Source organism: Pelecanus crispus, chromosome 3 (genome assembly GCF_030463565.1).
Source record: "Pelecanus crispus isolate bPelCri1 chromosome 3, bPelCri1.pri, whole genome shotgun sequence".
NCBI classification, from domain to species: domain Eukaryota; kingdom Metazoa; phylum Chordata; class Aves; order Pelecaniformes; family Pelecanidae; genus Pelecanus; species Pelecanus crispus.
Window position 1 is genome coordinate 71,689,835 of NC_134645.1, and position 25,351 is coordinate 71,715,185.

Sequence of the window (25,351 nt, forward strand, 5' to 3'; positions counted from 1 at the left end):
TGACCTTGGCTTTCTTTATTATTTTGGACATTAGTTTTCCAGTAACTAGCAGGGGTACACTGATATTTGTCAGTGTCATGTGGAGATAATTTACCCATTTTTAGTCCCCTCCTGCTGTCTGAAACTGTAAATCCTGTTTCCAGAGAACAGAATTATTAGAGTAGCTGTATGACATATTTTGTTGTCATTTACTCACTGGAGGTTTCCTTTATGAACAAAGCATCACCATGAATAATAACTTCCTTCATCATTCTGAACGATGCTTTTGCTGTAAGATGTTTTTCAAAGTTTCCACCATTGTTCAACTTTGACAGCAGAATAAAGCAAAACGTCATTTCTTATAAAAAAGGAACATACCCTTGAGCAGGTTATGTTGATTTGCCTAAGAAATTTTATCCCCGTTTTCCTTTTTCATAGAAGCCTATTTTATGGACTGAATTATATTTATATGGTGCATTGATAATCTAGTGAGGATCAAACCATTTGTGAAACCAGGTATTTTGTGCTATAGCATGAAGTAGAAAGGGGAACTGCCCTCCTGTTTTTCAGACACACACACCCCTCCCACCCCCAAATCACAAAAGCAGTTCCTTAATCTCATACTCTGGGAAAATACCTGTTTCACAAGTGCAAGGTATTGGTTGCTGTACTGGCTCCCCCTGGATAATTGCTGTACGAACATCTGTAGAACTTTATTAACCTGTATAACCATAGGTGCACTGGAGTAGACTATGAATAAGTAGAGATTATTTCATGCATAGATTAAATAATAGTGACAGTATGTTTTTCAGCTTCTTGCTTATCTGCGGCCAGCTGGTCCTCTGTTCCCATCTCTGCATTAATTTGTCTCATATCTAGTTTCTTCCTATAGGCACATCAAGAACTAAATAAATAGAAACCTACTGGTTTCATTCTGGGATCATTTATCCTAGTGCTTTATTCCCTTTGTATAAGAAAAAGTGGTTGCTGTTGCTAGTTTAATTTTGTTCACATCACCCCTTTAAAGCTGGCGGACCAGCTGACAACTCTTTTCCCTCCTGTCCCTGTTATATTGCATCCTGTTTTTCTGGTACCTGCAGATTTTCTTCTGCCTCCACAGTACTGATTAGAGAAAAAGTTGTGCTGGCAATTTTATCCAAGAGAGGCTGCTTATCTTACCCTCCTTTCCCCAGGCTGAGGCTCTGTGATTGCAAGCATGTCTGTCTGGTAGTGAGACAGTTTGGTTTCACTTCATTTCATAGCCTTCTTAAAAAGAAACCAGCTGAAGTAAGATAAGCAAGGGAGAGGTGTGACGAGAAGGAAAAAGAAGAGACTCAGAAGTCAAATGCATTCAGTTTGCCACCCAGGTAGCAGTTAGATTTGGCAGTGAGAATAGCCAAGGTGGATTAGAAGAAGGAGAGGAACGGAGGTAGTGCAGAAGAAAGGGGGAGGAAAGGGCACTTAGATGGAAAGTGGAGAGGACAGGAAGAAGAAGCAAGAACAGAGGTGAATGTGAGACCACTCTTTCCTTCTGTGTGTGACCACAATGACCAGAGCTTCAGAAGTTCGGCTGGAGACAGGAAATTCAGAAGATATATGTACCTAACTGAAGAAAAGCCAGTCAGAAAGGAGTCTGGTTAATGACTCAAAACCAAATCCATCTGCAGCGTCTATGTGAGCTAAGCAGGACAGAGTAATTTAGATGTATGTACAGTGTAAGTGCAGACCTCCATGTGCATTGGGAGGAAGGTGGAGAGCACTGTACCTGTTATTCACCTTCCCATGAACAGCCCAGACTGGATGAGGTAAGGTTGAGATGGAAACAAGCCACAAGGTGCTTATGTCTTAATATATGTCTTAATAATATGTCTTAAGATTACTCCTAGGAAATAACTTAGTAAATTCTAACAAGCAGTGCCACATGGCCCATTTCAAAGATCCTTAAAGGTCTGTTCTCTTGCTGACATATGCATGATCAATCTCAGACAGCTTTATATCTAAAAAGATGTTTAACAAATGTTCTTCAGGCAAGATGCACTTCCAACCAGCCTTCTGCAGGAGTGCAGAGAGTTTATTTTTAAGAAACTGAATGACTGTCTTGTGTGTGAGGGATTGATATGGGCATTATTAGTACTCTGATATGCTCTAGAGAACATTATCAACAAAAACTTCATCCACCCATGAAAACCCAGAAATTTCTGTGCCGAAGCAATCGATGCGTACTCTTGTTTCTCAAAGGCAAATGGAATTAGCATTCTGGGTCTGAAAGAGCAGGCCTAAATCCACTAGCAATATCAATGCTAAGTTAGGAGAGGAAGATGTAAGGGACAGATGGGGTTATTATAATGGTGGACAAACATGCTGACTTAACTTGTCTTTAAATTATGCCAATTTATTACAAAATAGTAGAAAAAATCTAATGCCCCATTAACAAGAGGCCATATGGGAGAATTATTTGAGGATGTGCAACCGCAGAGTACGCTTGTTGCATAAGAGTGCAAGGTCGTTACTGTGTAAGCTTTGTGCTAAGTAACAGCAATGAAGTAGCAGATCTGAGCCTGAAAACGTGACAGTACTGCCCAAGCCCTCCGTGTTACACTTAGGCAAGCCTGAAACTGCAGGTTCAGCTGACGCTTGCAGAATGTCACTGTGAAGAGTGGCTCCCGTGATCAGCTGTTATGTCATGCTGTGCAGATTTTTTTGTTTGAATTCTTGCAACTTCGTGTGAACCGTGCGAACGAAACCCAGTACTGTCTCTGAAAATAACAATGCATAGCAATTAAGTACAAGAGTCATGGTACATTCATGCTGCATCATAAAGTTAAGCCTTCAATAAGTTGCAGAGCCTAAAACCACAGAAACAAAAAAATAAATTACAGTGACTCATGAGGGCTATAGAGGAATACTTCTGAATTAATAACAATATTCATGTGCTGCTTTCCCATCAGCATATTGGCCACAAGCATCCAGAGGCAGTTGGTAGAGGGTATGACAGACCTTCATTGTGGGGGATGACTGGTGGTGGTCCCAGTCTGCTGATGGGTCCTTCTGCTGCCACTTTGCTACAGGGTACAGAAAAACCTGTAATTTATTTAGTGCATTGATCAGCCTGACAACTCCACTCTGGTGGCTCAGAATAAAGCTGCTGGGGCAATTTCAGTGAAGGGTTCAGCAGTTCAGAGCTTAAACTGTTTATGATACCTTAACGCTGGATTCCCTTATTCAGGTCTTCGCTAACAGGGAGCCAGGTGAAAGAACAAGCTACAGCTTGGTCAGACAGATGTGAAGCCTGGGTCATGACAGTTGCTTTTTTGCATTTTTCTGCCGCTTTGTTACTGATTATAATTCCCTGAGCAGCTTAACTGTCAGAAATAGCACCTCATTTGTGTTTATCTACTGACCATAACTGATATTTAGTATCTCATTCCAGACCTGTTCTTTAATAATTAACACACTGTGAATTTGGCTGACAATTAACACCCATTCAATTTACCTCCCATTTTAAGTTGCTCATAATCCTACTCTGTTTATAACCCTCTGGAAATTACTTAAAATTGACTCTTTGAGGTATTTTCTAACTGGGAAGCAATTGTCAGGAGAGAAGTTTCACACAAATTTAGTCACAGCTACTTGCAGTACTTAATCAGATCTTCCCCAGTAAGGTTGTGTGAGTACCCATTAGCTTTTACTCAGTTAGCATGTGTCGTGGTTTAGCCCCAGCCAGCAACTAAGCACCACGCAGCCGCTCGCTCACTCCCCCTACCCCGATGGGATGGGGGAGAGAATTGGAGGAGTAAGAGTGAGAAACACTCCTGGGCTGAGATAAGAACAGTTTAATAATTGAAATAAAGTAAAATAGTAATGCTAATAGTAACAGTATAATAATGATAATAATAATAATGATACACGAAGCAAGTGATGCACAATGCAATTGCTCACCACCCGCCGACCGATACCCAGACAGTTCCCGAGCAGCGATCGCTGCTCCCCGGCCAACCCCCCCCCAGTTTATATACTGAGCATGACGTCATATGGTATGGAATAGCCCTTTGGTCAGTTTGGATCAACTATTCTGGCTGTGCCCCCTCCCAGTTTCTTGTGCGCCTGGCAGAGCATGGGAAGCTGAAAAAGTCCTTGACTAGCATAAGCAGTACTCAGCAACAACTAAAAACATCAGCCTGTTATCAACATTCTTCTCCTACTAAATCCAAAACACAGCACTATGCCTGCTGTTAGGAAGAAAATTAACTCTATCCCAGCCGAAACCAGGACAGTATCCACCCCTTATTCTATACCATCTACGTCATGCACAGGCCCTCCCCTTTCCAATGTGTTCCAATTAATCACCACCCCTTTCCCTATCTTGATATACACACAGATATCATTCCCTTCGTCTATGGCCCATCCCTCTAAAATGTCCATTGAGTTCATTTAGCCCATGACTTTGGGTTCCATCTGTCATCACAGTCTTTCAGAGCAGGACAGGTGGTGTGCAGTGTTGGACTGTTGCATGCTGAAGTCAGTTCTCATTCCAACATGGTTTCATCAAAGTTCATTTTCCTTAGGCTGGGCAATTCTTACTGCAATACCATTGATGCGGCATATAGCAATCATAATATATAGTATTATATACTTAATATTAACCTACTATATTATTATATTAACATGCAGTTAAGAGATAACATATAGTTAAGAGATAACATACAGTATTATAAAGCAATTAATATTATACAATTCAGTTCATTGGCTATTTTCACCCAAAATCAAATTCCCTTGAGGTACACATTGGGCTTCCCCATCCTTTCGCATCACCCACCAAGTGCACCCAGGTCCTTGAGCAAAAGCAATCCCACGAATGGGTTTGCCTTTGCCAGAGGGGGAAGTAACCCAGACTGTCTTCCCCAGCATATTTTTCATGTGCACTACAGGAACTTTATCTCCTTCTACAGTACGTAAAAGTTTTGATTGGGCAGGGCCAGCTCGATTGGCAGATCCCCTGGTGTTGACTAACCAGGTGGCTTTTGCTAAATGCGTATCCCAATGTTTAAACGTCCCACCACCCATTGCTCTCAGGGTAGTCTTTAACAATCCATTGTATCGCTCAATTTTCCCGGAGGCTGGTGCATGGTAAGGGATGTGATACACCCACTCAATGCCGTGCTCTTTGGCCCAGGTGTCTATGAGGTTGTTTCGGAAATGAGTCCCGTTGTCTGACTCAATTCTTTCTGGGGTGCCATGTCGCCACAGGACTTGCTTTTCAAGGCCCAGGATGGTGTTCCGGGCGGTGGCATGGGGCACGGGATATGTTTCCAGCCATCCAGTGGTTGCTTCCACCATGGTGAGCACATAGCGCTTGCCCTGGCGGGTCTGTGGGAGCGTGATGTAATCGATCTGCCAGGCCTCCCCATATTTATATTTCAGCCATCGTTCACTATACCCAAGGGGCTTGAACTGCTTGGCTTGCTTGATTGCAGCGCATGTTTCACACTCATGAATAACCTGTGCAATACTGTCCATAGTTAAGTCCACCCCTCGATCACGAGCCCATTTATACGTTGCATCCCTTCCTTGATGGCCTGAGGCATCATGGGCCCACCGAGCTATAAATAATTCACCCTTATGTTGCCAGTCCAAATCCACCTGAGCCACTTCAATCTTAGCAGCCTGATCTACTTGCTGGTTGTTTTGATGTTCTTCAGTGGCCCGACTCTTAGGTACATGAGCATCTACATGACGAACTTTTACAACCAGGTTCTCTACCCGGGCAGCAATATCTTGCCACAATGCGGCAGCCCAGATTGGTTTGCCTCTGCGCTGCCAGTTGCTCTGCTTCCATTGCTGCAGCCACCCCCACAGGGCATTTGCCACCATCCATGAGTCAGTATAGAGATAAAGGACTGGCCACTTTTCTCTTTCAGCAATATCTAAAGCCAGCTGGATGGCTTTCACCTCTGCAAACTGACTCGACTCCCCTTCTCCTTCAGCAGTTTCTGCGACTTGTCGTATAGGACTCCATACAGCAGCTTTCCACCTCCGATGCTTTCCCACGAGACGACAGGACCCATCAGTGAACAGGGCATATTGCTTTTCATTTTCTGGCAATTTATTATACAGTGGGGCCTCTTCAGCACGTGTCACCTCCTCCTCTGGTGATATTCTAATGTTTTTTCCTTCTGGCCAGTCCATGATCACTTCCAGGATTCCTGGGCGACTGGGGTTTCCTATTCGAGCCCGTTGTGTGATCAATGCAACCCACTTACTCCATGTAGCATCAGTTGCATGATGTGTAGAGGGGACCCTCCCTTTGAACATCCAGCCCAACACCGGCAGTCGGGGTGCCAGCAGGAGCTGTGCTTCAGTACCAACCACTTCTGAAGCAGCTCGAACCCCTTCATATGCTGCCAGTATCTCTTTCTCAGTTGGAGTGTAGCGGGCTTCGGATCCTCTGTATCCCCGACTCCAAAACCCTAGGGGTCGACCTCGAGTCTCCCCTGGTGCTTTCTGCCAGAGGCTCCAGGTAGGGCCATTCTCCCCGGCTGCGGTGTAGAGCACATTTTTAATATCCTGCCCTGCCCGGACTGGCCCAAGGGCTACTGCATGAACTATCTCACGTTTAATTTGTTCAAAGGCTTGTTGTTGCTCAGGGCCCCATTTGAATTCGTTCTTCTTCCGGGTCACTTGATAGAGAGGGCTTACGATCTGGCTGTAATTTGGAATATGCATTCTCCAAAACCCCACAACGCCTAAGAAAGCTTGTGTTTCCTTTTTGCTAGTTGGTGGGGACATAGCTGTTATTTTGTTGATCACATCCATTGGGATCTGACGACGTCCATCTTGCCATTTTATTCCTAAAAACTGGATCTCCTGTGCAGGCCCCTTGACCTTACTCTGTTTTATGGCAAAACCAGCCTTCAGAAGGATTTGGACTATTTTCTTTCCCTTCTCAAAAACTTCTTCTGCTGTATTGCCCCACACAATGATGTCATCAATGTACTGTAGATGTTCTGGAGCTTCACCCTGTTCCAGTGCTGTCTGGATCAGTCCATGGCAAATGGTGGGGCTGTGCTTCCACCCCTGGGGCAGTCGGTTCCAGGTGTACTGAACACCCCTCCAGGTAAAAGCAAACTGGGGTCTGCACTCTGCTGCCAAAGGGATGGAGAAAAATGCATTAGCAATATCAATTGTGGCATACCACTTAGCTGCCTTTGACTCCAGTTCATATTGAAGTTCTAGCATGTCTGGCACGGCAGCACTCAGCGGCGGTGTAACTTCGTTCAGGCCACGATAGTCCACTGTTAGTCTCCACTCCCCATTAGACTTTCGCACTGGCCATATGGGACTGTTAAAGGGTGAGCGAGTCTTGCAGATCACTCCCTGGCTCTCCAGTCGACGAATCAGGTTATGGATGGGAATCAGGGAGTCTCGGTTGGTGCGATATTGCCGCCTGTGCACAGTTGTGGTAGCAATCGGCACCTGTTGTTCCTCAACCTTCAGCAACCCTACAATTGAAGGGTCCTCTGAGAGACCGGGCAAGGTGGACAACTGTTTAATTTCCTCTGTCTCCAAAGCAGCTATACCAAAAGCCCACCGGTACCCTTTTGGGTCCTTGAAATACCCTCTCCTGAGGTAGTCTATGCCAAGGATGCACGGAGCATCTGGGCCAGTCACAATGGGGTGCTTTTGCCACTCATTCCCAGTTAGGCTCACTTCAGCTTCCAGTACAGTGAGCTGTTGGGATCCCCCTGTCACTCCAGAAATACAAATGGGTTCTGCCCCTCTATAGTTTGATGGCATTAGCGTGCACTGTGCACCAGTGTCCACTAGAGCCTTATACTCCTGTGGGTCTGACGTTCCAGGCCATCGAATCCACACAGTCCAGTAAACCCGGTTGTCCCTTTCCTCCACCTGGCTGGAGGCAGGGCCCCTCTAACACTGGTCACAGTATTCGTTGTTCACTTCCTGTAAATGTGAATCAAAAGTTCCCTGATCAAGGTCGGAAGTAAAATTAGCCCTCTTACTCTGTCTCGGGAACTGCTCACTGGAAACTGGAGCTGCAATTTTCCTGGGAGAACCGCCTTTTCTAATAGTTTTTCCTTGCAATTCACGCACCCGTGCCTCTAAGGTTGAGGTGGGTTTTCCATCCCACTTTCTCATGTCCTCTCCATAATCACGCAGGTAAAACCACAGGGTGCCCCGTGGTGTGTATCCTCTATATCCTCTCTCTTGAGCATAGGGACGTTGACTCCTAATGGCTGAGACACTGGTCCGTGCAGGTGGGGAGTAGGACAGATCCTCTCTGAGTTGTTGGAACTCTTGGCATATTTTTTCAGACAGTTTTTCCACAGCCGAGACACAGGCCCGTAGGGAGGAAGAGAGCTTTTCTTCGTAGTCCCGGAGTTGTCTAGCCACTTCATCCACCGTTGGTGCCTCGTCGTCTTTCCAGGCTAGTATTGCCAACGAGTTGGAATACGATGCTGGTGCGCTCCGTACCACCTTCCGCCACATGGATTGTGTGCACCTGACTTCATCTGGGTCTTTGGTTAACCGCTCATCATTCAGGTCACTGTAAATCACCTCCAGCACGCCTAATTCCCTCAGGTACTGGATACCTTTCTCTACGGTGGTCCATTTGCTTGGGCGGTATAAAACATCCTCCTTGAAGGGATACCTTTCCTTCACGCTTGACAGAAGTCGCCTCCAGAGGCTGAGCGGTTTTGCCCCTTTTCCAATTGCTTTGTCAATGCCCCCTTCCCTGGAAAGGGATCCCAGCTGCTTGGCTTCCCTACCCTCTAAATCCAGGCTACTGGCCCCGTTATCCCAGCATCGGAGCAGCCAGGTGATGATGTGCTCGCCTGGATGACGACCAAAATCTTTTCGCATATCTCGCAGCTCACTCAGGGATAGGGATCGGGTGGTCACCATCTCATTTATGGGTTCTTCCTCCTCTGGTTCTCGTGATGGCCCTGGTTCATCTTCATCCCTTACTAAACGAACTGATTTCCTCGTGTATTTTTTCTTCTGTATAGGGGCAACTGATACCGGCGCAGGTTGGTTCTCTGGTTTAGCCACAGTGTCTGTCACTGGGGTTTGAGTAGCCGCAGTGCTCATGGCTGTGGCTGGAGTAGCCACAGTGCCTGGGGCAGGGGTTTGAGTAGCTGCAAGGCCTGTAGTGGGGGTTGGAGTAGCCGCAGGGCCTGTAGTGGGGGTTTGAGTAGCCACAGTGCTTGTTGTTTTGTCATCAGATCCAGAGACCTTCTCTTTCTTTTGAGGGTACTGATTAGCGTTGACCACGGCTCGATAGGCATGGGCCAGTCCCCAGCATGTTGCAATGATTTGTGTCTCTCTGGAGCTACCAGGGTGACAACATACTTCTTCCAAATACTTTACTAATTCTTCAGGATTCTGCACTTGTTCAGGGGTGAAGTTCCAAAACACTGGAGGTCCCCACTGCCCTAGGTACTTGCGCATACGATCCCACACACCCTGCCACTCATAACTATCCAGCCTTGGGGTAGATCTCTGGATGGTATTTTTAAACTGCTTACTGACCTTTATCAAAATGGAAACAACATTCCCAAGAATTATCAATAGAAGTATCTTAACTGCCCAGGGGTGTTCAAGATACAGGAAAGTTGTTGTAATGAAGGAGGAAACATCATAGAAGAAAGCAGCAAAGGTGCCATTCTGTATTTCCTCCACAACAAGCCTCTCAGAGTAAGAAGTATAATTGCTAACTCTCTCTATGAGGTAGTACCCGAAGTACAGTAGTGACTTCTGTATGAAACCCAAATACCAAAGAATGCTCAAGGTCAGGGTTTTGATAAGGAGCCTCCCAAGCAAAAGATCATGAATCACTGCAGAGCATAGCACACTACACAAACTGACAGCAAGCTTTAACGCGTGCTGCAAAAAAAAGAACATGGTGCAGATCAGAAGAACTAATATCGTGACCGGCAACTGTTAACAGACTCCTTAATACACTCTGATTAATCTGTTGTTATCTCAAGCCCCACGTTGGGCGCCAAAAAAGGACTGTCGTGGTTTAGCCCCAGCCAGCAACTAAGCACCACGCAGCCGCTCGCTCACTCCCCCTACCCCGATGGGATGGGGGAGAGAATTGGAGGAGTAAGAGTGAGAAACACTCCTGGGCTGAGATAAGAACAGTTTAATAATTGAAATAAAGTAAAATAGTAATGCTAATAGTAACAGTATAATAATGATAATAATAATAATGATACACGAAGCAAGTGATGCACAATGCAATTGCTCACCACCCGCCGACCGATACCCAGACAGTTCCCGAGCAGCGATCGCTGCTCCCCGGCCAACCCCCCCCCAGTTTATATACTGAGCATGACGTCATATGGTATGGAATAGCCCTTTGGTCAGTTTGGATCAACTATTCTGGCTGTGCCCCCTCCCAGTTTCTTGTGCGCCTGGCAGAGCATGGGAAGCTGAAAAAGTCCTTGACTAGCATAAGCAGTACTCAGCAACAACTACAAACATCAGCCTGTTATCAACATTCTTCTCCTACTAAATCCAAAACACAGCACTATGCCTGCTGTTAGGAAGAAAATTAACTCTATCCCAGCCGAAACCAGGACAGCATGTAAGATCATTGAGTCCCAATTTTACATATTTATTATTGGGTGGGCAAAAAGTGTCACTGCAATATGTATTTGACCTACAAAGGTCCATGCTATTCTTCAGTTTCTAGGGAGTCCCAATGGAGTAGTTCACCTACCATCAGGGTAGTCTACATTTAGTGCCAGGACTGGAGAAAATTTTGGTTGCCCAGATGAGTTGGATGTACTTTTTAGTGCTTCACCATGGCTACAGGAAATATTATCAAACATTATCCTGTGTAGGAGGGAACAACATGACGGCAGCTTCCTTGATCATTTCCAGGAAAAGTTGTATCATGGTTTTTCAGGTATTATTGCTGTGAATTATTACTGCCACAAGCCAAATTCCTTTTACTTTTTTATCCCTTGCTGAAAGGTGATAGTATTCCAAGTCCTGCTCTTGGTAAGACAAACCGTCTCTCTTGTCACTGCCACTTGCGTAAGCAGGGAGAGGCATGCTGGAGTTTGTAATAAAGGTTTATGTGGCAGCTCATATTTATATCCTAAATTCTCTTCCTTTCACCCTCTTGTTTTTCCTTCAGTCTGTAGCTCTTGAACTACTTGATACTGCTTTTCTAGTCTTCTGTCTCTCTTTGCCAGATAAATGGCATTCCTTTGACTCCTCCAAGTGTTGTAGTAGAGAAAAACTGAGATCAGGGACATTCTGGGTTTAGCTCCTTGTTTTGGCTTTTTCCTCTTTTCAATTCCCCTCTGAACATTCTTGTTCATTTTTATAGTTTTTGCTTGTGCATTTGTCAAGAGCTGTCTCCAATCTGAAAACCCCTTGCCATTTAACTCCTATATTTAATTAAGGCAGGGAAAAGACACAAGCCTACTGGTTAGTTTTAAGAGCTGTAGGCAAAGCTCCCCTGGGTGCAGTTATCCATGTGGTCCAGCTGGTGGTCGTTTGCTGAATCCAACTAGGGATACTTCATCTGGCCAACAACCTGTCCCTGGAGGAAGGAAATGGAGCAGTAAATTCTTCCCGAGCAGTTGAACATTCCCGTCTGCCCACCAGCACCCCAGACAGATGGGTGACTGCAGCTGCAGGAGAGAGTTTGAAGCACCGAATGCTGCTTTCTGTGGTGATACCAACCCCTCGGCCCAGAACTGCTGCTTTCACCTCATCTTTTGGTGCCAACCTCTGAGTCTGGCAGCGGCAGGATTTCCTCTTTCCTCTCTCGGCCTCCCTTCATCTCAGTGCTGAGCACAGTTCCTGCACCCTTCACTTCTCTGAAACCAGCTTCTCCTCAGTTGCTGCTGCCAAGAAGGTGGGAAGATGCTGGTGGAGGAAGATTGCTGCTGCTGCCAGGATCAGTAGTGGGAGACAGACCAGCTCACTCTGGACGAGGGTGTAGACAAGTTATGGGATGGAGCTGGGAGCCCACAGGTAGCCACCCCGACTCCAGTTTCCCACTGTTAGGTGCCTCACACAAGCATTCAACACACCCTGCTTTTCTCTCTCACCCATTCAGACTTCATTGTATGTGATGAGTGTTACATGCGCATGGTACTCATCTCCATAAAATTCAGCCTTTAGTGTTTAGGTCTTCTCACCAGAAAAAATATAATATATGCATATAATCGGGGACTGGTTACAGAAAGTTTTCACTAATTCTCATGAAAGTTGGAGGCAAGCCGTGGGAGCCTTAAACACCCATGTTATTAGACTACTGCATCTATCATTAAGAGGCAAAGCTCTTACAGACCAAAATGTAGGAAACTATCCTGCATCACTGTCTGGGTGATTAGGATGTTCCTCCAAAAGTCATTGAGTCATTTGCCCAGAGAAGTGGTGGAGTCACCATCCCTGGAAATGTTCAAAAAATGGGTAGATGTGGCACTTCGGGACATGGTTTAGTCTAGTCTACCCTTAATTGGTTTAGAGTGGACTTGGTAGTGTAGGTTAATGGTTGGACTGGATGATCTTAAAGGTCTTTTCCAACCTAAACGATTCTATGATTCTATGATTCTCTGTTTCTATGAGAGACAGGCTTAAGTGGGTAGAGTCTTTTTTAAGGTCAAACTCACTGTGAGAAATAGAAGTAGTGAATAGGGACAGGAACTGGCTGGGAAGGCTTGCCTGCCACGTTTTCTAGTCCACGCACCATACTGGGCAGGCTGTTACCCCTGTGACAACTGCCCTTGGGGAAAGCACAGCAACAAGACATATACTTATGAAGCATGTTGGTTCCTCAATGTGTTTCTGTAAAGAGTAAATCCATTTCTGAGTAGAGAGTCAGTGTATAGCATAGCCTGTCCTTCAATTGTGGGTCACTCTAGCCACTAATATAGCCAGAATGGTACCAAAGGGTTTGGTTTGTCCTCTGAGCAGTGGAGATTTTCTCCTCTGCTGTGTCAGAGAGAAGAACTAGAACAAGAATTTAAATAAAATTGGACAGAAGTTTGTAATTTCTATTCTTCAACAGATTTATCATCATGAATACCCTTTCACTAGATGCATATTGTGGATATAAGTTGTGTCCTCTTCTGTCTGTGAAGCTATGAAATGATTGTCTCCCCCAGTAGAAAAGGCAACACCACCACTGCAAAAAACACGTACTTACATGATCTATTTTTCTGGTTTTTATTAACTCAACATTGTCTCCTACAAATACGATTTGTCATTCACCAGAAGTTTTGAAATGTAGACTTAAGTTACACATAGGTATAAAAAGCATAAAACAGCACACACGGTACCACTGTTTAGACCAGAAAACATTGTGTTGTCCCACAGATAAGAGCTGTATTCAAGCTCAGCTCCGTTGCCTTCTGCCTCAGGATTCAGTCTTCAGAGCTGCAGATGCTTCTGCTTCTTTTCCCTCAGCTTGTGAAGCCCTGCCGGCTTTCCCCTGGTGTTTCTCACTCACGTCTGGAGCACAGACCAAGGGAACCACAGGGCAATCCCATCCTGCTCCACCAGAGGTTATAAAACCTTGGGTTCCTACTGGCTCTTCAGAAACCTTTTCCTCCTTCTCTTAATATTTATGTACAATATATGAAGGGATATGATTTGCGTCTTAGATTTAGACATATCTCTTGCCTCATACTTAAACAATAACTTGAAAAATATTTTACAAAGAAAAAGAACATTGTTCATCTGAATGTCATTCATTATTATATTGCTATATTTTATACCCTATTATTTATATATACAAAATTTCTTAATTGCCTTTTACAGATGCATGGAAGCATATAATATAACAGTTTTAAAGTATCCCATTTTTAGACTTTTTTTTCTTGGCTCATGTCAATCTCTTTAATAAACTATAGTTGCTTGGAGAATATAGGAAGTATTTGGAATGTTGTTTAAAGTTTAATAATAACTGGTAGCATTGTCCATTTGCGGCCTGAACGGTTGGAGCACCTGTCAGGGCGATCTGGTAGAGATAGCAGCATCATAAGACTAAAACAATCATGGAGAGCTGTTAATGTGCAGTGTCGATGGGTGCCAAGTTCTGTTCTTTATTTGGGGCTTTTCTTTTCTTGGGCTGCGTTTTGTTGTTGTTTTCCCTCTGTTCTCGGTTTTGTCTTCGGGCTGCTCGCCCTTTGCTTTCCTGTCTTGTCTCCTTGCTTTCGTCTTTGTTGGACTTTTTTCTTTTCTCCTCCCTATTTTTTTTCCCTGAAACAAAAATGATGGCACATTAGAAGATTTGCTCAGGCTGTTGCAATTTCTGAGTCCCTCACTTTGCCATAGCCTGTAAAACCGGCCCTGGATTAGCACCTCCCGTTAGAAGCTGAACACTAGCACTAGTGTTTGGAAGTGTCCAACTCTTCATCAAACTACTAAATTCAGCCACTGGACTAGCACCTCCCATCAGTCTGACTCTAAGCAAAGAGCCGAGAACTCCCTGGGGAGTCCCGGTGCTTTAGAGCTGGTATAAATATCTCACACACACACTCACAGCCTGTCTCCCACAGCCAGGGGCACAGCTCCATGTACTCCACCAAAACACAACTGGTTTGGGGACATCTATGGATGAAGCCAGGTAGCATTCACTATTGACTGGTCTAAGTTTATCTTGGGCTGGGACACAGAGCATATGGTGAGAGGAAATCAGCCATCATACTCCCCTTCACTGCCAAGGCTCAGCATCTATGTTTTTTAAAAATCCCTCTCCCCTCTCTTAACCCCCACCACACCCACATCCCAGGGAATTCTTGGTATTGCAACAGGAATCCCTCAACAAAGTGTCAGCTCCAGCACAGGTATGTGACCGTCTTCAGACTAAAAAGTGGTGTTCCAAGTCTCAAGTCAAACCTTAGACCATCGTTACAAGATTAGGTAGCCAAGTACTTTATTGCTTTAAATACTTGTGAAGGTAAGATGTTGAGGATTTTGTTACTGCTACAGACCTCTCCAATAAAGCTTCCTGTCCCCTTAGGAACATTAAAACTTTGTGTATTGGCTGTGGAGATGATACTGTATAATGCATTTATGCTCAGACATAAGGAAGAAATACTTTATGCCGAGTGTGGTGAGACACTGGAACAGGTTGCCCAGAGAAGCTGTGGATGCCTTATCATTGGAAGTGTTCAAGGTCAGGCTGGATGGGGCTTTGAGCAACCTGGTCTAGTGAAAGATGTCCCTGCCCATGGCAGGGGTGGGGGTGGTGGTTAGGGGGCTGGGTTTTGGACTAGATGATCTTCAAAGGTCCCTTCCAACCCAAACCATTCTGTGATTCTATGATTCTATTCCTTCCATTTGCCTTACAAACCAATGCATGACATTGAATCAAACTTGTATGTACACACAAGCCTGAAACAGATTAGATTTTTTGCTGTGTGGAACTGGTTCATCTACTGAGCTATGCAGCTGAAATTCACCTGTGGTTACATGAATCCCAGTGATGTCTTCAAAAGCAACCTTGCCTGAGACTTTCATGATACAATGTCATACTGTCCTGTATGCCTTCTTATATGGAGAAATTTCTGGACAAGTATTGAAAAGCATCTGGCAAAACTCTGTTTTATGATGTCCTGGTAACAACACTACTGAAAATAATCTATCCTTCTTTGTTACAGCAAAAATCCTTTTTGCTTTTAGGTATCAGCAGAGATAATCCAGGCTTTCTTACACCAGTGTTGGGGGAGTTACACAAACCTGGCAATCGCTTTTGCTGTTGAGGGTGCTGAATGCAGGGAACTGCGCCCATTCCAGACTCAAAACCAGAGCTGGGAGTTTTTTGTGCCTCGATGGGCTCTGTGGGAGTAGGTCACTGTGGAGGAGTAGGTGCAGGGGCAGTGGCTTTGTTCTGAGAACAGACAACCATCCAAGGACAAGTAGGTCAGATAAAGGGAGCAAGATTTAGAGAAGGTGAACAGAAGGCAGAAAGCAAGGAGTAAGACTAAGGTGTGAGGGTATGCTGTATCCTCTTCTTGCTGTGGGCTTATTTTACAGCTTCTCCATTCCTTACCATCACTGCCTGAGATCAGAGAGCAAGGGAAGGTTTAGATACACAGGTTAAGTCAAGTAGGGACAACCATCTGCCTTTCTTGTCTGTTGTTTCTGAAGTATGCAGTAAAGCTTTAAACGTGAAATGGTTCCTCAGATTTTAGGTGACCTGTTAGAGATTACCCCACTATATGCCCACATAGCTGCAGAATCCATCTCTGAATTTGGCAATGCCATTTAAGATGCTCGGAGGTGAGCAGGGGAGACCCGCAGAATGGGCATGCAAGGCTCAGCGAGAGCTACCACCACTGGGAGAGCTGGGAGAGCTCCATGCAGAAGTGAGTGTGCATCTTACCCAGCTGTAATGCTGTCTCTTACTAATGGATAATGACAGTATGGAATTTCATTCCAGTTGTTTGTAAATACAGGCCCAAGATGAAAAGTTATTTGAATGGAAACTGTCCAGACATTCAGTGTTTGACATTGTTCACTTGGTGATCGGCCAAAATCCTTCAGCTGTGACTTCCTAGCCACAATTCTTTAAGTATGTTGGAATGACATGTAATGGTTTCCCTTTCAGTCATAGGTCAGGATGTATGTATTTATATGTACGTGTGTGAATATACTAAGAATACGCTATCTCTGCCTAGCTAGAGACTTATCTGGGTATGGCTTCACTGTTTCAGTTTTAATCAGACTGGTGTCATTATAAAGGACAAGCAAAACTGATCTCTGGACAGTACTTACAACTTGGTCCTAATTCTCTTCTACTCTGAGGGTAACTAGTTTGGAGTCCTCTGTGCAATTTTGTACATGCTTTAATGCCATCATCTCCATGCTGTTGCCATTTGTGAAAAGATCTGCCCTCTAGATGTGTGCTGTTCCGGTAATGCAATAAAGCATAGAAGGGTCATCTTTGCTGGTTGTTTAGCTCCTTTCACCGCTATTTTAAAAAATGGGAGTTTTTATATGACAGTATCATGTTAATTCCAGTCAGTCCTTGGTTCAGTTTAGACCCAAGGGAAGATTCTACCCGCAGTTATCTGCTAGTATTGGGATGTAGCTGGAGCTACAGTCTTGCATGCATCTCTCTCCCTGTTTATATCCCTGCTCTCCTCTTCCCAGGAAAATATTCCCTGAATATTTCTTCTTCTTACTACTACTTGCTGAAGCCCACTTCATAACAGCACATTGAGCAGGATGCCAGAAGTTGTGGAAATTCATTGGAAATTTGGGCAGGTGGTTATCTGTGAAATGAAAAGTGCAAAACTGACACGGGCCGTTACATTTACAAGTTCATCTCTGAACTACTTTGCGTTTGAAGAAGAAGAAAAGGCAAGAAGAGCGCTAAAAGCGACCGCTGCAGTAATGCAACTTAGAAGAACATATTCTCCCAAAGTTTCCGTTTCCCTCGTGAAGAATGCCGGTGTTAGGAAATCCTCCTGCGTCTGGGCACGCCGCATTTTGTGCATCTCTCTGCACGTACCGCACCCGGGCCTCCCCCTCGGCGCCCTTGGCGCGGCCGCCCTGCCTTTGGGGGAAGCGCTCCCCTCGGCGGCGGGGGGGCGGTGCCGGAGCCGTCCGCGCGGGGGCGCCGCGGTGCCGCGCCAGGCCCCTCGGCGCGCGGGGGCGGGGGCAGCCCGGGGTGCGGAGGGACACCCGGACACCCGGACACCCCGACACCCCGACACCCCCACCCCCAGGCCGCCGGCCTGCTGCCCGCCGCGGGCGGCCCCTGCACGCCGGGGGTGAAACAAGCGGGTCCGCATGCGTAGAGGGTTCCTTCTCTCTAGCCTGGAGTTCTTTTTTGGGGAGTTAGCAGCGAGCGCTTCCTGCCCAATTCCCTTCCTCCGCCTTTCGTCTGCTGTTGCATCTTCTGCCTTCGCTTTGTATTGCGTCGCGCGATGAACTTTTTTTAGTATGCCAGGAAGAGGATACAAAAAAAGGCAGCGTGTTGTGCCACCGCATGGGAATATCATTCTTTCCTAGCGGGTTACAGAATTCTCTTGTAGTGATGCACTAACGCTACTAACGTTTATGTCTTCTTATGGATTCAATAAAACCTTTCAAAATCAAAAGAGAAGAAAAAAAAAGGGTAAACTTCTTTAAATAGGAGACAGTCAAACATTTTCCAAGAGAATGTTTTGCTCATGAAGGTGTGGATTCATGAGATCCCAGTAGTTCTGTGAAGTAATTATTTGGCATTAAAATAGCTCTTATTCCAGAACTGAAATTTCGTACGGCCAACTGTACTGGAAGAATTCATCTGCAGGCACTGTCCAGTGAATTTTCTTGTAGATAGGGGATACTTTACTACTTCTAATAATAGCAACTTTGTATATTGAAGAAAATCTACAGACGTGCTATAATTTTGAGAAGTGCAGTAGTTCAAATTAAATGCAGACATGAAATTAATTCAGAGAACAATATAACTACAAGTCAAATCAGCTTAAAGGTGCTGAGTTCTTGTTAATCTAATTTATAGCCCCTGGTCGAAGAAATCCCTGCGTCTGTATTTATGCAGTTCATGTCTGAATACTTCCTTAAGTATGCAAGCCAGAGTATTTCGGAGAAGTCTTTACATTACTGCATCAGATGTGGTGTTTCCAATAAACCTATAGCCATATTTTATGGAGCAGAGGGAGTAAGGGTTGGTGACAACTTAGGAGAACTTGGTACTTAAGGGTACCAGGTGAGAGTGAGTTGGTTACTGAAAAAATCACGGCTGACATGGATTAACTACTGCAGGGTCCAGATTTCATCTACTTTAGGCATAGTCGCTTAGCCCCACCCTATTATATTCAGCTGTAATTACTACAGGGAGCTCCGAGCAGCATATTTGTTCACTTCTCCCTTCCAAACCACCATAGCAAGACATAAAATCTGATTGTGCAAACTCCTTCGCTTTGCGGGGGGGGGGGGGGGGGGGGGGGGGGGGAGTGTCACAGGGTAGGTCTCATGGAAACCCCAGAGGGATGAGAATCTGGCATCAGGCATTTGGGATGATCGTATTTCTTTTGGAGACATCGATCCCATGAAGAAATTTACCCTGGGAGAGCAGAAGGGGCAGGAGGAGTCACTGAACTGCGCCTGGCAGGGTTGCAGGCAACGACGTAATAGGCCCCTATCTGGAAGGGTCCCGGCGCTTCTACTGTGCATGTCACCACGGACCACAAAATCCTCCCCACTACACTGTAATAAGCTGAAGAGCTATAATAAAAGACCACAAGCCACAGCTGTAACGTGCCACAGTGTTCTTTCACACCCCTCACAGCCTCAGCTGACCTCTCAGCACTTTCCCAGCTACTGGAGCACTGTCAGCACCGGTGCTCCAACACCTCTGTAGCCCATGAGGTACAGGGACAAAATTTGGGGGCTAAGTGCCACCACTCTGTGTCACCCTCCTTCCCACCTACCCACACCCTTCTCGGAGACTTTTTTTAGTCCTCTTAGACTAAAAGTCTGTCACCCTTTCCTCATAACGCGACCTGGACAACAACAGCATGACAACCCAGAAGCAGCTGTGCTGAGCAAAGATACCAGTAAGAGGAGCATGCCCCAGGCTCTAAAACCACTTACTACAGCTCCATCTACAATACAGCCATGTCATATTATGCAAATGAGTAGATCACTCTAATTTTCAAGAAAAGTGACACATTTTTTTCTGGAACATAGGCTGTAGCATGTACTCACACTACTTGCCAAGATAACAAGCCTCCAAACCCCCAACTGCCCAGTGACGAAAAGGATATTGTCCTTTCATTCACAAGCCATTAGCAGCTGATACATCTGGTACATCCTTTTGAAGTTTAAACTGCATAATTTTCTTATCAGCAATCATTGTTTCCTAGTTATAGTGGCCCTATTTTATAATCACTAGATTTTCAGGTGACCAGAATGGTGAAGGTCAACAACTTCAGAATTACCTACGTGCTACATGGCTCAGTGCATTTCCTGGCCTTACTCTTGAAGATGCACCAACCGCTGAAGTGAATCTGGGTAAAAAATTTAAAGAAGCTAAGGTCCAAAGGCATTCAAGGAGCAATTAATTTGGCCAAACATAGGTTCTCCTGCTCTTGAGATGCATGAGAACAGCCTACCTGACTTCCATACACCAGTCCAGATGGATACAGGTCTTAGGACATGCGTCATATCCACAGTCTTCTGTGGTGATCTTAGATAACCCAAGATACCTCTAAAGATATTGACATTTATGGTTGAGCAGCTGCATTAGAGAACTTCGTGACTAACTTATGTGCCTACCTCCTCTTGAAAATGGAAATACTTCTCTAGATGCAGACTCTAGGTGATGTTGGAGCCTGAGACCTACAGTAATCTTTCCATGAGATTTGGGGTCCATGATGTTCATTTGCCTCTGAAAATAGGATCTAGACTACTAAATTGCATTCACTTGAAAAATGTTCTTATTTATGTTGTGTGTGCTAGCCTGTCCTTGCAAGAAAAGGGCAATGCTGAGGCAGGCACGTTTGGGGGAATGAGAACATTGTGTCTAAATACAGGAATAGATGAGGCCTGTGCACCAGCCGTTTGCACAAAGCAGGCAGAGAGGAAAGAGAGGACGCTAAGCAGATCAGCTATGCTGAGACTGGAGATGTCAGGCTTTGCTGCTGTAGCAGATAAAGAGCCAGTTGTATCCCATTAGGTATATGGGAAATAGGAAGGGATCATTTCTTCTGTGGGCTGCTTGGGAAATGACACTGCTACACTCATGAGCTCATAAGCAAGGCTTATGGAAAGTCCCTGGCTTAACTGTCTTGTGATGACCTCTTTGCAATAGAAATGGGTTGGATCTGCCTTTCCTGTGCCACAGAAAAGACATTGCCAGTGCCTGAAAATACAAGAATATCCTCCAGTCAAAGAAGCAGCCAGAGGAGGAGGACTTCTATAATGAGTTCTGTTTGCTGTTTGTGGAGACATTTACTGCTGTCTCTTCAAACCAGCGCCAGTGGGAATTTATTTCCTTTGCACTTGTCTGTTGGGACCAACGGAATTTGTTAGCAGCCTTGGTTTAATCAGGACTAATGCGCTAACAACAGCAATTTTATAATTACATAACAGTTTTCATCTTATAAGATCCCACAGCTTATAAACTTTGAACAGAGCTTCCAAAGACAGGCGAGTAATGCCTATTTAGCAGAGCAGAAAACCACTCCGCGTTGCTTAGGACGGGAAGTGACCTACACCATGCTGGTATTTAGCAAAGTGGCGTTTTCTCACCGAGCTTGCTTTGAGATTTTTAACAATGGCTTCTGAATGGGATTTAATTTTTACAGCTCTCCTAAGAGTTGCAAAAAGGTGGATGAGTGTCCAAATCCACTGTACAAGCCTTTTTTAAGACTAACGGAATCAGATACCAACACAAAGATTGGTGGTAGCAGTGATTGGTACCAAAAAAGCTCTACCCTGTTAGAGCGTCAGGATATTGGCAGAAATCTATAATAGTTTGTTTTCCTTTTAGGCACCAATAATCCAAGCCCTCCCATTAGCCTGGGTTGAGGTCATAAATATAGTCCTTTTTAGAGACTTAGTTCAGCTGGTGCAGGCTTTTGAGCGAACCAGAAATAAAAATGTGATGCTGCATTATGTCAGAGCTGCATGTTTAGTCTGCCTCTCTAGAAATAATCAAGAAAAGTTATACATGATAAGAGACAGATGCTAGTGCCTCAGCAGACATTTGAACTCTTTCTAGTACAATAGTAAAAAGGAGAAAACACCCAAAGAAACTTGTTTCTTTAGTACTCAAATTTGTACTCTGAGTGCTCTGAAGGGAGGGATAAATGAGAGAAGCCGTTTTCTTTGGCTTTACTTAAGCAGATTGCGTTAATGTAACCTGCCAATTCAGAAGATACTTATACGACACCAATGTTTGGATGCATCCATAAGAATGCCTTTTTCCCTAAATGACCACAGCTTGGAGCTGGGCTATACCAATGATCCTGGAGGGGATTTGCGAGTGATGACTCTAATGCTTGGGCCAGGCCAGCAGCTCTGCCTCGCTGCTAGATGCCAGGGCCAGGGAACCTGGCCATCTTGACCATTTAATTTGCTGGTATAGGTGCAGCTATACACTCCCCCTGCAGCCCACTCCTTACATTTCCTTAAGTTTCCTGATGTGCCAGGGAGATGAAGGAAGATGAGGAGTCAACAGGATGCACCTCTGGCCCTGCTCTGCACGGTTCACTTGTCCCCTCTTCTCTAAGCTTGGTTTGTTTGCGTTCCCGCCTGGAATGACACCTGTGCTGACAGGTAGATGGGAGCCCGTGCATGTCCCACAGGTAACCCAGACCAGCCTGATGGATGGATCACCAGTCAGCAGTAGCTAACATGCAGGGGGACAGCAGCCCCTGATGGATCTACTCAGCAAAACCATCAGCCCAGAGCCAGGGTGCTATTACTTAAATTCACCGGAGGCCCAATTCTGCCCTCTCTTGTACTTGCTCAAACATGTGGAGGTCACCAAAGTTGGTCTTGGGTGTAAATGAAGGGAGAATTTGCTTTCAAAGATACTTTTCAAAACAGGGTGTTGAAAGTTTCTTTCTGTTTGGTGTCTCCAATGTGTGTGTACTATTTCATCTGGCCAAAGCATTGATCTTCCCTTCTCTAGGGAAGTGCCAATATTTCCAAATACATTTTCATCCTAATTAAAATGACAGGTCAGGTTTCTAAATTTTATACAGATCAGGGGCTCCAAAGGTCCCCTTTCAAACAGAGTGACATGACATATGACTTTGGCCATCTCCATATGTTCCTGAAGAGTTTTTCTCACCTACTCAGAGGATACCTGGCAGTTCACCAGGTAGAGAGCAGCTTGTGGAGAAGGGGATTGGGATGACCAAGACTCTTGGGCTGCCTCTGAAAAAGGCTCAGGAAATTTTTATGCCAAAGTGATTCAGGGTTTAGCCCTAGGAACCTCAGGGAGCTTGGGTGACCAAGATGCTGTCAAAGGGTTCTCAGGTTTTCAGGCCCTTGAGTCCTTGTCAGCCTGCCAGGTGGGTTTCCAAGGGCCAACCCAATGGACAGGCTGGCAGGATACTAGGCAGAAACCTAACACAAAGGCAAAGTTGTTTCAAAACCTGCCTACTTTCCACTGGGTCTTCATTGAAATCAGCAAGTTTCTGGGAAATGTGATGACTTTGGTAATCTGGTATTTTCCATTTCTTTGCAGAATTCAGCCCTATAAAATCTTACAAAAAAAAGATTTCTAAGTAGGGGTCATGGAGGACGTGCAGGAAAAAAACTTGAATGCAAATATTTTAACATTGCCCGTAAGTCTTCAATTTAAAATGAATCACAGATAGAAATTGGCCATGTAAATTTTATCCAGGCTGTCTTGTCTTCTTTTTTTTTTTTTTTTTTTTTCCAAGAATGTGATAAGTTTATTCTTTTTAAATCCCTCTGGGAATGAGCTGTGCATTTAGAGCTGTTTGTAGTAAAGCAGGCTTTGCACACTGAAGTGAGCAGCCAGCTTTATGAGTAGCTTGAATTGGAATGTGAAGAATGAGTATGCCGTGTGACAGTGCATCACTGGAGTTCACTTCACTTAGTATACTTTACAAACTGACCACCACCCCATTTAGATCAGATATGAACAAGGTTGGATGGCCCAAAAGTTAGAGGAGATGCAGCCCCCACTGTGATGAGAAAGCAGCCTCTCATGGCAGAGGGCACCACCAAGTGCTAAGGAAAGTCTGTAACCTCTTAGCCACTCCACCATGAGATCTGCCCTGTGACCTGTCTAGCACTATTCCTACCAGCAGTATACAATGGCAGTTCAGCAGAACTTGCTGTTGGCATGTTTTATTTTCTGCTTGGTGCTTGGCTGGTGTCTTAAGAGTGCTACAGCAGTCCTGGTAAATTGGTAGCAGTCCTAGACTTTACACTTCTAGGTGTGCCTGTGGCATGTGTGCAGCCTGTACGGCGGGGCTGGTTACAGGAGCCGAATTATAGGGCTGCAAACAGGTTCTAGGGAACCCAAGGCAAAAGTTCAGTGAGTGCTATTTTCTGTACTACGATGTATTGCAAGAAGTCAGGACCTTCTCTAGCCTCTGAAAACTGGGACTGTGGGGACCAGCAGTCTCTCTTTCCAGCTGCCTCCTGCCTCTGGATGAAGGAGCCCACTGTACACTAGTCAACTAATATGTTTGTGCTTCTTTTTAAAACTGAGTAACTAATCACTTCCCTGCCTGCTCCAAGAACTTTCATTTTAGTCAAAAAGAGAAACTACTCACTATTTCTACAAATCTGAGTGTCACCTGCTTTTTCTCACAACTCCTTATATAACTCTTCTATAACATCTGAGACCAACCCTGTAAAGCCAATAATATTTTGCAAGGGTCTGGTATGACATGCTCAGAAACACTTTCTAGACTGTCATACAGAAGTGTAGAAATCTCTGAGGCAAGAAAACAGCAAACAGTTGATGCATACATACTGTAGTAAGATACTAAAAGGAGCAGGAAGCTTTGTCCAAAGAATCCAGAGCAAATAGACCCTTACCCCAACCTCAGCCATAAACTCTAAGAAGGTACTTAAAATTGTGCTTTTGAAAATGTTACCCAAGATGTCTCTATGTCCAGGAAGATAATTTATGTGCTCTGAAAGAGTGAGTTGCTTTCAGTTAGAAAAAAGAGGTTCCATCAACCTTAAACTTGAATATGCCCTGTAGTATTCTGAGGGATTCACAGAGACTCTTCCATCTCCATATTGCATCTTCTGCTGTGTCACATTTAAACTTAAGAGATTTATCCATCATAGCTTTAGTTTGATTTAAGACCACTGGGGAAAAAAAAAATCAAGCAACATAAAATAGACTGTGGCTGGGAATGTGATCCTTCGTCTTAGTGATGAACCTTTTTTTTCTTTATAATACAGTCTTCATATGACTTCCTCAGGTTCCACAACTGTAAAATGGAGATGACAGTTCCTTAATTTTGTAAGTGCTTTGGGATCTATGGATGAAAACTACTACTGGTGCAAATCAAAGCCAGTGAAGTGGACAGAGAGGCTCCTCTTTACTTCAGTTAATGTTCTGAAGGACCAAACATCATGCTTCAATCAAATAGAGAGCTCAGGATCCTTCTTTACAGAGTGTTGTTTCCTTGCTCATGCTTAAAGGTAGCAGGGACTGGATCACCCACTGGCGTTCCCTCCCACCACCCACATCCGTACAAGAAATAAAGTCAGTTCATCTGGATTTAAACTAAATCCTTCTGGTTTAGCAATGCACATTTCTACTTAAGCAATAAACATCTGTCGTCTGCCATTCATTAATATTAATTATAAATGGTCACTAGCTCATGGGATCCAAGTCCACCAGCTGAGATTTTTCCAA

The 25,351-nt window shown here is 44.7% G+C and overlaps 1 protein-coding gene across 1 annotated transcript in view; it reads right to left on the bottom strand.

Moving 5' to 3' along the window:
- Positions 1-14,032: 14,032 nt before the first annotated feature.
- RSPO3 (R-spondin 3) overlaps positions 14,033-25,351 on the bottom strand; it is a 63,262-nt gene continuing 51,943 nt past the window's right edge. The window contains exon 6 of the mRNA XM_075708292.1: positions 14,033-14,226. Coding sequence (XP_075564407.1) covers positions 14,033-14,226 — 194 coding nt within the window. The remainder of the gene's footprint in view (positions 14,227-25,351) is intronic.